This window comes from Seriola lalandi, unplaced genomic scaffold, assembly GCF_002814215.2.
Source record: "Seriola lalandi dorsalis isolate HSWRI2012SDOR001 ecotype SW California unplaced genomic scaffold, Sedor1 jcf7180002054748, whole genome shotgun sequence".
NCBI lineage: Eukaryota > Metazoa > Chordata > Actinopteri > Carangiformes > Carangidae > Seriola > Seriola lalandi.
In genome coordinates, this window is record NW_019525301.1 from 1003557 (window position 1) to 1021232 (window position 17676).

Genomic DNA, 17676 nt, shown 5'->3' on the forward strand with positions numbered 1-17676 from the left:
CAGCTGAAAGATGCTGAAACGCTCCATAGAGCCGAGGTGATAATTCTCTGTAGGTTCATCACTGTTGGCAATTAGCACTCTTTTGACATACATTCAATCATGATTATAGAAGATTTCAGCTCAGAAGTGCAGGCACAGAGATGTGTCGTAATGCCGACTGCAGGAAAACAGCATGAAGTGTTTTTTTTTTTTTCTTTGTTTTTTTTTTGCCATGATTGGATGTCAATAGTTCCTGGCATCATGGTCCATGGTCTGTCTGTCTGCATGGTTTAAAGGGGTTTGAAGGGCTTTGGATCATTTGCCAACAGATGGATCATTTTTCTGCCTCAGTTCAGTGTGTCTGTCTTCTCTCATTAGCATTCCCTGTGATGCTGTATATACCATGCATTTAATACACACATTCTGCTAGAGTAAATATGTTGAACCAACAGTTTATAGAAAGCTTAACATTACCTCTGGCAGGATGCTCAGCTCATCTGTTGCTGTTGCTGCTGCTGCTGCTGCTGCTGCTGCTGCTGCTGCTGCTGCTGCTGCTGGGAGCTTCTTTTTTTGTTTTGCTTGACTTGCTCCTGGGAGATAGTGTAGTAGCAGTATGTATACACTAAATATCAGCTCCCCAGTATCAGCTGCTGGCTGGCCCTTCAGCATGAGATCTTGGCTCTGCTTATTTGGTTCAATGAATTATTAATAGCTCACCGATTTTCCACAAGTTGCAGCCTGTTTTTTTTTTTTTTTCTTACCCAGAAGGCTCGACGTAGACCGCGTCTCCTCATCTCCACAGTGTTCATTTGTGCATTTTTTTTTTCCAGAGCCAAAAGGAAGAGCGTTTGACCAGGAAATATTCTTCACTATCTGGTCACTGGATGGGAAGAAGAAGAATCTTTGACCTTGGAAAATGAAGATGTTGTTGCCATGGGAACTGTTAATCCTTCTGTCACTCAAAGAGTGCCTGGCTGGTAAGATGCCAATTCAAGTCGCCTTTTATGACACATCTGATATACAAACACCTCTCACAGGGGAGGTTTGCTTCTGTCTCATGCATGTTTAGGTTATCGCTTTATTTGAAGGTGTAATGATAGTTGTCTCAGAAGGGATCATCATTTTCGTAGCTTTTGTATCTAGGTAAAATCTACAAACAGGAAGAACGTGACCACATCTGTAGATCCCAATTCAGTTTTAAAGATCTTAGCAAAGTACCACAGTGCCAGACATCTGAATTTAGTGCTGTACATTTTGTTATTACAGGATGAAATTGTCACAAGGTCAGACTGTGAAACTGCCACGTGTCAAAAGATTGACTATTATAATGACATTTTGATCTCAATTGTCAACTGCGACCAGAGTTTAAATTCTCTTTCCAGAGCAGCACTGATAACTCTTGTCTTTTTTTTTTTTTTTTTTTATGCCTCCCTGTTTTATAATGCAATTTTCTTGCTTTATGTCCGACTGCTGCCACTTACATGAAATGTGGCAAAGCGGCACATAAAAATCCACACTAACTCTTTTCTTAACTCTAATTTATTCTGTAGTCTGTCCTCAGAAACATAGATCCATGAAATGCTCTTTCAGCTGAGAGAAAGGCAGAATAACATTAGCCTTTAGTCCCCTAATACCTGTATGAGCTACAGCTAAGGAGTTAGAATCTCACTAAGCGCTCACACTTTATGTCTGGAAAGAGAAACTTTTGCAGCCTAGAAAACCGAGTGAGATTTAATGTCCATAGTCACATTTGACGGATCTATTGTATACTGAGCTCAAGCCAACCGTTCACAAGTCATCAAACAAATACATTTAAATGTATATATTAGTATATTGAGTGGGACCTGTTGTATTATTTATGACTCAATTTCCATTGATGTAGCAGCTCATCTCAAGTCAGCAGTTTTCACTGAGGTGTATCTATGCACGCTGCTAACATAAGAGCAGAGAATGAAGGGTTATGCACAGGGCATCTCATGCTGCCTTGTACATACATATACGCGCTACCGAGCTCACATTTGTATGCATTCTAATGAAACCTAATTAAGTGTAATTTGTATGTGAGTGTGTTCATGTGTGGTAGTGGTCAGTCCAGTCGGTGTGTTTACAGGGTAGCGTACACACAAACAGACCGATCATTTCCCAGGTGAAAAAGCCCGGCTATTAAAGGTTCATTAATTTGTTTAATTTAAAGGACACTGCAACCAGGGTAAAAATGAAGCACCTCCCTCAGAGGCTGTGGAAACAAGGCCCTTACCTGAGGCAAAGACTCCCACTCTCATTAGGATGATGATAAGGGAGGGAGTACTCTTTGTCCTAGTCAAGGTTAGAGACGTGTAAAAAAACATTTCATCCTCTCAAGTGCACAAAAAGAAAAAAAAAGGAGAAATGAACTATTTTTTCAAGACAAACACTGGTGTGTAGTTTGAAATATGACACATGGTGTCAGAGGAAAGGGAGAATCTGGACACCAGTGTGTGTTTGTGTGTGTTTGTGTGTGTGTGTGTGTGTGTGTGTGTGTGTGTGACAGAGTGTGCATCTATTGAAGAAATGTTAGATTTCACGGGAGTAATTAGTGCAACATCGGTTAATTACTCCTGTGTATTGATAGTCTGGCTGGAGCTAACCAGCACAACAGGTTTGACTGACTGACACACAGGCCCAAACAACATGCATATAGACAACAGCTTTACTGGCTCTTTAATAATTACATATTAAGCAGACTATGGCAATACTTATTACAGCAACTCGCATTATTCAAGTTATCCTACTATCATTAAGATAATAACAACATAAAGCATACCCTATTTCCTGAAATAGCAGCCAGGGTCTTTATTTACCTCAACTGCAGAGGATAACGGGTCTTTATTAGAGGTGGGCTTTTATTTCTTATTTCCTCTGTTTGATAAGTATACTTGTTCATATTTTTGATAAGCTCCCATTTGCCCTGTTAAAGTTACCGCATCACGCATTCAAAGCCCTCTAGTGTTTCATTGGACAGAAGCCCTTAATTTCTTAACAGGGCTTTTATTGTGAAACATCTGCAGGCAGGGGATACACACATACACCCACAGTGACTGAAATAGGACAATAATACTTACAAAATACTTACATGAGTAATCCAGAACATCAAAGTGTTGAAAGCATGATGATAGCATGATATTTTGTTGAACTGTAATTGATGTACAGACATCAAGTGCAAAACAAGTCAGATAGAGGCATTAAAAAGTCGGCTGTTAACAACAAATTCAACCATTTTTACAGTTTACTGTTACAGCAACTGATAATGTGTGAGAATGGAAAGCTGGTTTTAGCAAACAGTCAATTCATTAATGCAACAATAATGACTACATTTTTTTTTCTTTTCCATTTCCTGTAACTGCACTTGTGCAACAGTAACTCAGAGAGCGCAGACCTTCTATGCCAAGGCCTATGTCAAACAACATACACCAGCTTAAGGAGAAATAAATTCACAATAAATGATCTGGATCTGTTCCAAAATTTAATAGGTTCTTCTGTGGCCAATGCCTCATCCCTCCACCAAGTTCAGTGCAGATTGGTTCAGTACGTATTGCTTAATCCTGCTCACAAATAAACAGACAAGTGAAGGTGGAGGTAAAAAATGTTAATTCTATGTTATTAGAGAAATCACCTCACCGTAAACCCTAATCTGGATATACCGTATATAAATGACCTCTGTGCATGTAAGTGCTCTGACTGTGAGTGAGGGCAGAAAGATAAAAGACACCTTCTCACGTGTTGCAGATTGCATAGTATATGCCAGTTAGCTGATATGCTACAGGGTTATCTTTAGTTAATTGCTCCCTCATCACAGTGCATTATCTGCCTTGTGACATGTACGCAAGAAGTATATTGAATGCAGAATCCACTCATAGAGCCATGTTGGCAGATAATTATATGGGTGTAGGGTTTAAGCTTCCTGAGTGATTTATTTTTACATTAATTCAGTGTCACTTGCTCAGCACCATTGTACAGCTAATGGGTTTTTTTCAACACAGAGAATACACGCCACGGTCCTGTCTTCACCCAGGAGCCCAGTGACAGTATTTTCCCACTGAGCACTGACGATAAGCAGGTGTTTATTAATTGCAAAGCGAAGGGAAACCCGCCTCCACACTACAGGTAAGTGTTTCCACTGCCCTTTGACCACAGGGTGAGACTACAGCGTGTAGCATCATTGAATGTGCTCTACTGAGCTTTTTATGATAGCTGGCTGTTTTACTGTATTTGGTACATTAATATTTAAGTGAAGTCATTCATTAGATGTAGGAGGGCAGTTAAATTTCTAACTGTATGTGTGCTTGTGGGATGTTTTTCTGGTTCTTTTCCAAATGATTTTGACTTTGTGATTTCCTGTATCTACAGGTGGAAAGTGGATGGCAGAGACATAAACACAGAGTCGGAGCCAAACTACAGTCTTGTAGAGGGTAACCTGCTGATCAATAACCCTCACGTCATCAATCATGGAGGAGTGTATCAGTGCATCGCCACCAATACATTTGGGACTGTTGTCAGCAGGGAGGCAAAAGTCCAGTTTGCATGTGAGTAGATAATTTATTCTGATTTTTGAGTGTGTGTATTATGTAAGAGACGTAACATTGTGCTGTTTTTAATTTGATTTGTTGTGATACTATGCGTGACTGAATTTAGAATAGGGCACTAATTAATGACTATTCTTCAGCTGGTCAATTAAACATTTGATTTAATGGGTCGGCAGAATATAACAAAATAGTGAAAAATAAACATCACAAGTTCCCAGAGGCCAAATATTTGACTTTGTCAGACCAACAGTTTAAAATCCAAAGATATTCAGTTCAATAAGTAAGTAAGTGTTATTAGTATGAATAACTTTATTGATATGCCACTTTTCAAAACCCTGATTACAAACTACTTACTATACAAACTGCAAAATAATAAAAGGTTAAAAGAGTAAAAGATGATTAAAAACAACAGTACATCAAGATTCATAGTACAGTGGAAACTAAAAAAAAAACTGTTTGAGGTATTATAAATCAAAATAGTGTACATAATACTTACAGCACAACATCACTGAGAAAAATACAAGTCTTCAGCTGTGGCTTAAAACACCCAAGAGAGTTTTCGGACCTGCCTCCCAGGGGGAGACTGTTCCACAGTACAACAAAACGCACAGTCCCCATGTGTTTTCAGTGTTGAACGAGCTACAGCTGAGGGGCCCAGCAGAGGTATAAGGCATTAGTAGCTCACTGATATATTTTGGACCAAGATTATTCAAGGCCTCAAATTGAATCCTAAATTTGATTTGAAGCCAGAGTAGGGACATCAGAACCAGGGTGCTATGAGATTGATACAAGGCCTTAGTGAGTAATCTTGCTGCAGAGTTTTGGACTAACTGCATCTTGGCTTAGGCAAGAAGGAGAGCGGGAGGACAAGAAAGCCTGGATAACCATTTCCTAATGCTGGAAAGATGACAGAGGGCGTATTTTTGCAATAATCCTCATATGAAATTAGCAGAACTGAATGACTGACATGTTTATCCATCAAAAATGGAGGAATATTTTCTGTTACTGGTTAACAAGCTGAGGTGTTGGAGGATGTTAGTAGAGCCCTGATCTGAGACAAAAAATAACTTCTGTTTTACTGTGAGCTGTCATGTCATTCATCTTTACATACATTTGTGTCAAACAAACTATGCCAGTTCAAGCAGTACCGTAAGGTTACATAGCACGCTAACAGTAGCATTTAAATATGCTAACATTGCATGCCAGCATACTGTAATGCTACACATCAACATATAATATATATATATTTTCTGGTAGCTGCATAATTTAGTCTTATTATTCACTTACAGGTATTATATCATATGTTTTCAAGTTTCAAAATACAGTAGAACAAGTCATGCCAGCATGCTAGGATGCTAAATGTCACCCAGATGTTTTGCTAGCTGGGTAATTTTGTCATGGTCTGAGGGGACTCTTTCTTTTGGACTTAGGGACTTGGTTTGGATTCTTGATTTGGACCTTTGGTTTATTTCCTGTTTTACTTTGGAAATCCATTTCCCTTGTGTGTCTCGCTTCCTGTCTTTTCCCCATTTCCCTCCTTAGTGATTTTTGGCCCCTAATGTGTTCCACCTGTGTTCAATTACCCTTGCCTCCCTTGTGTACTTACATCTCTGTGCTCCCTGTTGTCTCTGTCAGTTTGTCTGTTTTGTCACAGTTTGTTCCTGTTCAATCCCCTCGTGTGTTTCCTCGTGTGCTTCCTCATGTGCTTCCTCATGTGTTTCCTCGTGTTTTTGGTCTTTTGGATTAGGTACCTTAGTTTGGATTTTCTGAGTTTCGTACCTGAACCTCCATTTCTTTCCTTCTGCACCAGTTCTGTGTAAGTTTTTGGACTTTTTTCTGTTCATCAAGTTCCTTTTTTGTTTCGAGTTTGTCTGCATTTGGGTCTTGAAGATGCTCAAGTTATAACACATTTACTTTTAATCTTTTTTGCACTTCAAAATACATAAGATGTTTGCAGATGGTAACAGGCTGAAACTTCATTAACCAATTAGTCTGAATCACAGCATCATTTTTTTTTCTGTGTCTTCTACACCGGATAAAATCACCTGTATAATTCAAAATGAAATGTTTGTTCTTCTTGCTATTTGAACAACTTCTTTAATTACACTATTTTAGTACTAATGAGCATTTAAAAAAGTGGTGTCACAGAAATGTCCAAGGTTATCTTCACTACAGATTTTCAGATGAAGGGAATTTCAGATTTTTGAGATGTTCTCTGATTGAATGTTCTTTGCCATATGAGTGACATCTTCATACTAGACTCTAACACCAGTGGAACCATGAAAGGACTGTACTGTAGGCTATGTCTTCATTTGGGGTTATTTTTAATCAAGTGAGTTGTGATTTGACCACTGCTGATATTTGCTTGATCCCTGATCCCTGGGACTCGGTTGGTATTTCTAAGACTTTGGGATTGATATGTCTTCTGGCTGTTTATTCTCTCATACAGCACAGCAGCATTTAATTAAAGGTGAAAGTAATCTCTTAAGCTTGATTGGTGCACCCTCTGCCTGATCTCCAGTGCACGCTGCGGTATTAACAGGGGAATCTGAGCTTTGACTTGTAAAGCAATGTGAACAAACACGGAAATATCCTGTAGAATGAAACGTCCTTCCCTGGATGTCACCTCTCGGTAAAACTTATTGCAGCTGCCAGACCTTGAAAAGTTTGGTTTTATTTTCTTATTTACTAATTTTTTTTTATTTTTTTTTATTCTGTATCCAACAGTTCTGCAGAACTTCAACAGGAAGTCGCGGAACATGGTGTCGGTGAGAGAGGGTCAAGCTGTGGTTCTGCTCTGTGGCCCTCCACCCCATTACGGAGGTACGGCTCTCTGTCCTAACTCTTCTGCATTGCCCAATGTAGTCTCACACTCCTGCTTGCCTCAGCAATCTTTATTGTTCCTCAGCCTGTTGCTTATTATCTCCCTGTAACACTGCTGTGTCTCTTTTGTTTTTATACCTTCCCTCCCTCTACTCTCTGCTGCTCTTCTTTTTCAGACTCTGACATCCTGTTTTCCACTCACCTCTCCTTATCTGTCAGACAGGGGAACTTTTTTTATGATCAGCCACCGCTCTACCTGCTCAGACCCGTGCCTTCACATCTATAGTTCATAGCCTCACACTGCTTAACCTTGAGCCCACTTTTCTCGCCCATATGATCTGTGACCATGCTGTCATCTATAAAGTCTCCAGTGCTCCACTTCACCAACTGTCATTTTTTTTTTTTTTTCTTCCCCCTCGATGTGGGCAGGTTATCTGTGGGTAATAAAGGCTGCTAGTGGCTTCTGTGGCTGGGGGAGCATTTATCCCATGGCACAGCTGTGAGTCGGCTCATGTGTCTGTGTGCTGCTGATTAGCAGACCCTCAAAGTGGTCTGCACTCCTGCAGCCATTCGGTGCCCACCAGCACAATTTCACGCCAGCGTACCAGCCTTTCTCCGCTTCTGTTTCCAGCTGAATCCTGTGGCCACGTGGGATTCCACACTTTAGCAATTTGCCCTCCAGCTTTCCCTCACTCCCTCTTTAAAAGCCTCCCTCTTTATTTTTCCTCTTAAACAGAGCGTAGTCACACATTTGATGGGATTTGCACTACATGACAATACTAGCTTGAGGTGCTTTAAAATTGAAAAATGGTGCAAATATATAGTTATTTTTTTATTGGCATATGGTTTGAATTATGTTAAAGCTTCTTTAATGCATGTTGATGCACCACTTGAGGAATACAGTGATGCTCCTTATTAAAATGGGAAGATTCCTTGAGCAATCAATAGGTAAGTGGTCTAAAAGGAGCCGTGCTGAGAGTTAAACTCTGTCAGAGGACATGAGATTATGTGCCTGCAAGTCCTCTGTTGCTGTGAGACTGCAGCTCTTAAACAGGTCTCTGATAGTCCCTAATCATGAAAGGTCTGTCAGTTTCTGCCCTTACTTTCCCTGTAATGATTTTAATTCAGTGTTTTCCCTCAAGGAAGTGAGTGAGACTTTTTTGTCGTCTGCCGAGTCAAAAAGGGCTGACCGTGGTATTGTCATGTGCCTGATGCAAGAGGGCTTCCCTAATACCCAAGTCAGCTCTGCGATCCCTGCAGACATCTGTGTGTGTGTGTGTGTGTGTGTGTGTGTGTGTGTGTGTGTGTGTGTGTGTGTGTGTGTGTTACACTTCTGCATTTACATTCTTATCATTTCTGTTCCATTCTTTGTTTTGACATGAATCTTATTGATATGACAAGAGCTGAGGATGAAGTAAAACAGATCTAATAATACAGACTACAGTAAAGTAAGCTGTTTAGGGACTAATGAGAAAGTATGTGACGTGCATGCTGACATGTCTTATGAATTCCATCTTTGCCTGATTTTACTGCGAAACCAGCCATGGTTCATACTTAAAAGAAGTTATTCTATTTTTCCTCTTATACTCAATGAATCCCATGAAAGGCCAAAACCAATACATGCAGACTGAAAACAGCATTAAAATGCCAAGGGTGTGTTTCAGGTTCCAATGAGACAATGAAATGCAGTTCAGGAAAGCAGGTTTGAGTAACAGTCATTACTCGGAAGACTTCTAAGATGCCAAAACACGCAGTTAATAATACGCAGAGGAAGGAATTTACTATTCTGGAGAGGTATCATGAAGGCAATCCTTTTTTTTTCCTTCATTGATTATTGCTAGAAAAACAGCAGAGTTACGTTTTTTTACGTCACAAGGTATACATGGAATTTACCCTTGTACGTATATGATCATCTGAAGATATGTTTCAAAAGTTTTGCTAGGTTCATCTTCTACGCAGGAAGAACCTGTATCATCTTACCCAGAGCCCCTGAGTCCACACCCCAGCTGAGCCAATGCAGCGGTCCAATTCAATAGAATAAGGGGGCTGCGTTATTTCTCACAGCTGTTGTCCATCTCTCTCTCTCGCTCAATACTTTCCTACTTCAATATCCTGTCCGGCACCAAGACCCAGGCCGGCTCAGTCCTGTCGGAGTCATAACTCTTTTAAAGTTGATTACAAATATATAGTTGGTGAAATAAGGTGAAACCATTTTCCAAAACAGCTGGACATTGTCAGGTTTTTTTCCCCCCCAAACGTTACTCAAAGTTATGAAGTGCAGTTGGCAGAGGGGGGAGGGACTATTTGCAGTGGACTAATACACATTTTGTGGGCTCATGAATATTTACAGTGTATGTTGGACTGAGCCAAATTAAACTACAGAGCCTGTTTTCATTGTAATAAAGGAAAATGTCAGGTGCAGCAGTGTCACTCTTGTATTGTATCCAGAAATACACAGATGAGCCAGCGAAAAACGTTGATTATCTCATAACAAAGGTGCATGGTGAAGTCAGGGATATATTACATGGTAAGTGATCATTAGTTAGTGTGGCTGTGGTAGAAATGGGCAGGCAATACAATTGTAGGCCTTACATAAGGAGGCTATGGCCACTCGATAGGGATCTATCCATTATCGGCCTGACTGATTATCCGATGCAATATTAAGCATTTTTCCCATTATCAGAATGGTCTGTTCTTTTTTTTAGTTAGTTTGTTTTTTAAGGAATAACCAATAAAAAGAAACAAATCTAAAAATGGCTACTTTGGCTCAAAGGTAACCGCCTATCCCTGTCTGGAGCAATGTCCCGCCCACAGCACCATCTAATTGGTTACACGTCACGAATAACAGCCTATCACACTGAAGGCTGCTGTGCACACGATGGTCACAGACTAGAGCAGCTGCTGTTAATGAGCAGAGCTGTTTTTTCGGAGGTAAGATAACAAACACCACTTAAGTTTTAATAAATAAAACACTACTTTACAATGACGTTTCAACAACACCACACTCTGATGAACAAGTTCATCTATTGGTCCAAGACACACTGGGAGAGAGAGAGAGAGAGAGCAGCTAGCGCTAACTGCTAAGCTAAAGTAGCTAGCATATCTGAACAGCATGTAAACAACTGCTGAGTTAGTGAAAGTCGCTAAAAGGAACAGAGAGCTCTGGGTGCTGGAGCAGAAGTAGTGTAAGTTTAAATGTACAGCGGGCAGTTAGACACTGTGATGAAGAAAACCGCAATGTTAACGGGGCTAAGAGAGAGCAGCAACAAACGCTACCAAACTTCAACTGGAGATGAGTCACTACACTGACTGCAGAATGACAGCACATGAGCGGCTGCTTAGAAAAATGTACAGAGTGAGTCAATTAAAATCTACTGGTTACATTTTGAAAGAGTGAATGGGAAAAATATGTTGTATGGTGAAAATACAAGTATATGGCAATATAATTAAATTAAAGAAGAAAATCTTTCTTTAGGCTACCAGGTGTATATGGAGGTGTATACACATTGGTATTTCAGTGCATATATGCAGTTCCCAGATAAGAACAACACTGCAAGCAATTAATTCAATCTAGTCATTCCAGACAACTGACAATATACATTCAGCTGGCAATTTTTTAGGAACACCTATTTAAAACTGATGTAGTCTAATACAACAGTCCTGCAATAAATCCTCATGCATGAAGGTTAAAATGTTCAGTTTGTAATAAAATTGTTGTAGATAGTTGTTGGTTCATCTGTATCTGAGCTGTTTGTTATTTTGTCTACTTTCATTGATATAAATGGGGTAGTTTAGTAGTTTTGTGTTGGCATATCGCTTCCAAATATTGGTTAATGGCCTGATTGATTATTAATAACTAACCGGCCCTGAAAAAACATATGGGTCGATCCCTACTCCTCAGGCAGTACTTTGCAGAACCATGGGATTTGTTGACAAAAAGAAAAATATAGAATATCAGCAGCTTTGTCCTGAGTCATCTTATATCTATATTTCTGGCAGATGAATAGAAAATCTATTTGTAATAATATATTTTTCTATATGTGTCACAGGTCTTGCTGTCCAGGTCATTTTTGAAAGTGTATCTCTTCTGTGTCTCAATATCCACAAGTCATGACCTTTTCTTTATTTGTTTTCAGAGATCAAATATTCATGGGTTTTCAATGGACAGCGCAGCTTCCTGCAGCAGGACGCCCGGCGCTTCATCTCTCAGAGAACGGGCAACTTGTACATCGCCAAAGTTGAAGCCTCAGACGAGGGGAACTACACGTGCGCGGTGAGAAACATGATGACCAACGCCACAGTGTTCAGCTCCCCAACCCCCGTGGTGGTGCGGCGGGACGGTAAGCACGCGCTCAGTTCTCCTCTGCTGGCTCCTGGTTATCTTGCGCACTGAACTGACACACTCACTGTTGGAGGGGAGGGGAGGGCGAGGCGGCGGGGAGATAAATCGCTTGTCTTGAGTGTGACACTGTTTTTGCTTTTGCTTACGAGCAAGGTTTCTGCGCCACCCCCGAAAAGCCTGTGAACTATACAGGGTTATGTATGCGCGGAACCCTCTCTGTCTGCATGAAGGCACATATTTACATAACCAGAAACGTAGTTTGCACTGACAAAAATGCATGCAGACACACACACACACACACACACAGCAAGGAGCCTGCCACACACACTCAACCCCATCAGGACCGTTTATGTGTACCACTTCAGATTTGAGCTGAGGCAGATATGTAATCCAAATTCATCCATCCGCTAAGTTAAACGCTGTTGTACACGGCGTCAACACGCGCACATCCGCTCTCTGCCAGTGTCATCGGCGCCGTGGCTCTTAGATTCAATATGAATTACATGAAACTGAATGTCCATGTTTTGTGTTTTGACTGATGTGATTTGCTTTTATCCCTCATGCAGTGGTGATGGGTGAATACGAGCCAAAGATTGAGGTTCAGTTTCCTGACACTCTTCATGTCTCTAAAGGATTATCAGTGAAGCTGGAGTGCTTTGCCTTAGGAAAGTAAGTGTCAGAAACATTAGCACGGTGAGGCTCTACGCCTCACGTCGCGTTGCCAAAATTTCTGAAGTGGCCAGCCATTCTCTTTTACAACTAACTAATAGACTGGCAAACATGGCAGCAGTCCTCCTGTGTGCAGGACCATGTGGCCAGCGTGACCTTTTTGTGTGTGTGACCTCTGCAGCCCAGTGCCTTCCATCTCATGGAGAAGAGCTGATGGAAATCCACTCCCCGGCAAGATTAAAATCAATCACTCCAGTGGGGTTCTGGAAATTCCATATTTTCGCCCAGAGGATGCCGGTGTGTACGAGTGCGTTGCCGAAAACAGCAGAGGACGAAATGTTGCCAGAGGGCAACTTATATTCCACAGTAAGAAACCATGTATTCTTTTGCTTCCTGTCTCTCCTCCCTAATCTTTTTCTCCTCAATCAATACTATTTAACATCCAGCACTTTACTACACACAAACATGGCAGCAGCCCTTCTGTCAAGCGAGAACAGGAGCATTTGTTGGGAGAAATATCTGAAGTGCTTTATTATTGGTTCTTTCTAAAGTAATTGGGTTATTTTCTCAGTATGAAATAGCCTTATAATGCCAGGATAATCTGGGCTTTATTTGTGCTCATTATCATTATCTATCTAAAGTTAAAGATCTCCCCCGGCATACTGAATAATTCTTTTAACCCAGTAGCTTGAAGTAGAAAATGAGATTACTCATATGTCAGGATAGGTCCGTAGATTCAAAAGGAACTGGCTGTCCAACTGCGAGCTTTGAAATGACTCATTTGTATGTTGTAAGAAAGCGCTGTCTCCATGAGCGAATACTCACAGCTGTCTTCTGGAGGCAGAGAGCAGAGGGAGCGTCTCCCCTGCTCCCGTCTGCTGTGGTGCATGTGTTAATACAGAACTAATAAAAAAAAAGATGGATATCAGACTGTAAATAAGATTTTAGGGTTTTTTTTTGGTTTTACATAGAATTTTGGATTCAGAGACATAGTTTGACTTCAGCAGTGTTAAAATTAGGCTGTAAGTGGTTGTTGACATAAAGCTGTAGCAAGGCAATTTTGTCTGTGAAGCACATCTCATACAAAAAAGAAATTCAAGGTGCTTTACATAATACATTCAAAGGGAATGCATTTCAATAGAGAGAAATCGTTTTTAAAGAAATTAAAAGCAGAAAGAAATATAAAGTGCTGTGTGAAATAAGGGGAGAGCATAAACAGTTTAAAGGTCGTCACATCATGTCAAGTCCCGTCAAGTCCTTTGTAACCTCTGCAAGTTTGTTCCACTTTGGTGGTGCAAAGAAACAAAACGCTGCTTCTCCACATTTAATTTGGACTCTGTTAACATACCACTCTTTGAGAGGCAGAGAGGGTTCATTTGTAAAAAGAGAATTAGAGAGATGTTTTGGTCCTGAGCTACTGAGAGAGCTAATGACAAGCATCAGTGATTGAAACTTGGGACTCAGCAGTTGCACTTTGTTCAAGTTGTCTGACAGCTACTTATCCTGTGGTCCAAGGAAAAAAAAACATACAAAAAATGAATCTGATTATGTTAATCAGACATAATTGCAAGATATTTAGATAGATATATTGATATTAACAAGTACTTACATATAAATCAGGTTATAAAATCATTTAAAACAAGGTATAGCACTAGTTTGTAATATAATCAGCAGTTAAATGTCCAACTACTCATTATACAAACACAATTTAAGACAACTCACTTCCCCACTATTGTAAATTCTTGCCATAGATTACTGTTTAATATTCCATGTATCAGTCAGGATAGCCTCAAACGAAGCTCTGACTCATTAGGAATCGTTCAACTATTCTGAAAAAACAATAGTAAATTATTCCATGGCTGCTCTGTACAAAACAATTCTGGGTACGTTCAGGGTTGTTGCAACAGCTACATTATCCATTGTCTAATTTTGTAATATTGTGCGAATTTGTAGCAAAAGTTATTCTTGGGAAAATATGCTTTTTTTTTTTTTCTAGAACACGCATTCCCCAGAGGAAGGTTAAGAGATGAGACATCAGGTGCAGTAGGAGACAGACATGAGTGACACTTTTAATAGCAATTATCACTCCCATTTTAGATTTAATTTTGTGTATGTGATTATACCAAGACATTAGGACTCAGTTGTACAAACAAATTGGCACAGAAGAACAGAGGAGGCACGTACAAGTGATTCAAGAACACCTGTGGCATCCACTCTGCTAAAATCTTTTTTTGTCTGCTGGTTACTGACAGACGCACAGTGTGAAATTGTACTTTTTACTGCTTGGTAACATTTTTGTAAATCAAACAGAGCATGACAGGCAGCCTTACAGGGCCAGTTTAGGGAGCGTCACTTATTCTAATGGTCAAATCTCTTAAATGTGCTGAAATGAACAATTTACAACAAGTTTGTCGCGTTATGAGAATTTAGTTTTTTGGGGTTTTCTAAGGCAGAGGAGAACTGAGTTTAGCTGATACAGCTTCAAGCACACAGTGATTAGTTTGTTCATTGCCCTTGTGAAGGGAACCTATGGGACTGTAATGGCTTGGCGTTGAAGGTAAATTTCAAAATCATCTGCAAAAAGTTTTTTATATAGTTTTGCATAATTTTGCCTAATGCAAGCATGTACAAAATGAATATGTAAATGTAGCAGTATTGCCAAAGCTTGTTGTAGCTTGACTTAAACCTAGATATAACAGTATAACATAGATAATAGTAAAGTCTGTATAATTTATTCAGAACTGTGTTCTCAAGGTTCATTATTAGTTTTCCTTATGACATCAGGTGTCATGCTTTTAAAGTACTACCTGTTTATGTCCGTGCCCCACTTCACTTAATTTAGTTCCTTTTTAGTTGAAGCTTTTTGTGACAAAAAAACATCTGTACTACTGTCCTGCTGCTGAACTAGTGTAGAGGCAGTTTCAGCCTAAAAGGTCAGTTTGTTGGCCACATGAGGCACTCTCTGTTTGTCACCTGTAAAGTGCACTTCACCTCTTAAAGTATGGTCTGTGCATTTTAAGATCAGGAGAGCAACAAGCTCGGTGAGTTGTGATTGATTGTGCATTCAGGTTTTACATGGAAAATCTGCACTCCTGAGAGGTAATAAAGTGAAGTAAACAACACGGTTTTATTGAAAAATGAGGTCGTGGTGGGACAGACAACCCTCAAAAACATGGAAAGCTCAGAAGAATTAGTTAGCCAAAAATAAACTAATTAATAAAAGCTATATAACTAAAATAGCTTCTTAACGTGATAGGAATTAATGAACAATTTCTTAATATATTTTGGAACACAGAATAAGGAGGGGACAAGGATTCATGATTTTGTACTCATTGAACTTGACAAACTGTGAAATCCCTGTAGGAAGAACAGTCTTTTGCTTTTACCTCAGTATTGTAGTGAGACATCATCATCATCCCCTATCCGCCCTCTTCTCGCTCAGCTCTCTCCCCTCTGATTGCAAAACTGGTATTAACAGTTATTTCTTTGAGATACATTTTCTTTTCTCTTTTAGTTTATTGACCCCAGTTGCTTTAATAACACAAAGAGGCCCACGGGTCAGGCTATATTGTAATTTAATGAGAAAATTTCATTTCTTTTCTGAACTTGGTTATCTCAAATCCCAGTGAACTATGCCTACTGCACAATGCACCTTGAGGTCAGTCCCAGGCACTAACTGTGTAATGAGCTGCTGCCCTAGTAATTCAGAAGCTAATTACACGCAGGCTGTGAATGCAAATTGAATGAAACAAGTAGTGCGAATTTGCCATGGCCTCTCATGTATGTAAATCTGACCCGAAGACTGCAGAACCAGTCCAGCTGTCAAAACCAGACAAGAACATGTTCCAAGTTTGAAAAAAGCTGATGGGATTTACCTGCTAATACAAACCATATTTCAGCTACATAATGTATATTGTCAGAAAAAAGTTGTAGCTCTCCTCAGTTCTTTGGAATTAAATGTTTAAATGACTCATTCTAAGATTTTGATATTGGTTAGAGTAAATACAGCACATCTCCTGTAGAATTTTGACATTTTTGTCAATAATTATTCATATTCATTTCTCTTCCCTACAGATGTTGAACATCTGCATTGGGTCCAAACACTGAAAGATGCTCATATGGCAATAGATGCTAATCTGCAGTGGGAATGTAAAGCCATCGGTAAGCCGAGCCCTGTATACAGATGGCTGAAGAATGGTCAGCCACTAACAGCAGAGGTAAGACACCACCAACACTAAAACTAAGATTAGATTTTTATAAAAATGTTATAGACATTCATTGTGATTTTATATACATGAAATGCACTATCAGACAATAAAAACTACTCCTACCAATAATAATAATGATAATTCAAAATACAGTTAACATAAAACAAAGAAAAAAAAAAAAAGGTAAAATGTTTTCCCATCATTAATCAGCTGGCCTGATTTGCAGGGGAGAATCCATGTGGAAGCTGGTAGACTGACCATATCCAGGATTAGTCTGTTGGACTCCGGGATGTATCAGTGTGTGGCGGAGAATGAACATGGAGCCGTCTATGCCAGCTCTGAGCTCAAAGTTGTAGGTAAGCACTTTGTTTGTCCTGTACAATGAGCTGATGCAGAGACAAGGTAGAGATGTACCCTATGTACTTTGTGTTGTAAGCGCCTCACATCTGAAAGTAAACAAATGAATAAAAACAGGCTGGAATGGCTCCTCACTGAGACACAGCCTGGCTCTTTCATTTCCATAATTCCATTTCATTTCCAGTCTGGTGTTGAAATATAATTTCCGTAAGTGCTGGTGATTCACTTGACATTTTGGCTGATGCTCAGCTGTTGCCCCTCCTCAACGCCAGAATAACATGGGTCTGTTCCTCAGCCTCCCCGCCTGACTTCACCCGGCGCCCCGTGAAGAAGTCCACGGTGATCCAGAGGGGGGGTGAGGTGGTCCTAGAATGTCGCCCCCACGCTTCCCCCAGGGCCACAATCTCCTGGTGGAGAGGGGGCGAACCGCTGAAGGACAGCAAGAGGTAGGGTATTGTACTGTATGCACCACTGCTCCTGCCACTGATGGCATCTGTTAAAGGGTTTATTCTTGTGGCCATGTTCATTTCTAGGACTCATTGTTATTTATGCTTCAGCCCAAGGGGATTTTTGTATGGAGGACTGAAACTGCCAAGATCAAACATAGATAAATAAATAACTCCAAAAATAAATGATATGCCATTAAATGCACCAAAAATAATAAATGAAGGCATTAATTAAGTAACGCATTGTGACATAAACTGATATTTCTGTTTTAATTTGCCCATTGTTGCTG

At 40.0% G+C, this 17676-nt stretch overlaps 1 protein-coding gene across 1 annotated transcript in view; it reads left to right on the plus strand.

Moving 5' to 3' along the window:
* The first annotated feature begins 815 nt into the window (after nt 1-815).
* cntn6 (contactin 6) overlaps nt 816-17676 on the plus strand; it is a 47230-nt gene continuing 30369 nt past the window's right edge. The window contains exons 1-10 of the mRNA XM_087178897.1: nt 816-956; nt 3999-4122; nt 4366-4541; nt 7269-7364; nt 11501-11704; nt 12273-12375; nt 12557-12741; nt 16450-16592; nt 16810-16939; nt 17236-17386. Of these exons, the coding sequence (XP_087035023.1) occupies nt 896-956; nt 3999-4122; nt 4366-4541; nt 7269-7364; nt 11501-11704; nt 12273-12375; nt 12557-12741; nt 16450-16592; nt 16810-16939; nt 17236-17386 (1373 nt within the window). The 5' untranslated portion in view covers nt 816-895. The remainder of the gene's footprint in view (nt 957-3998; nt 4123-4365; nt 4542-7268; nt 7365-11500; nt 11705-12272; nt 12376-12556; nt 12742-16449; nt 16593-16809; nt 16940-17235; nt 17387-17676) is intronic.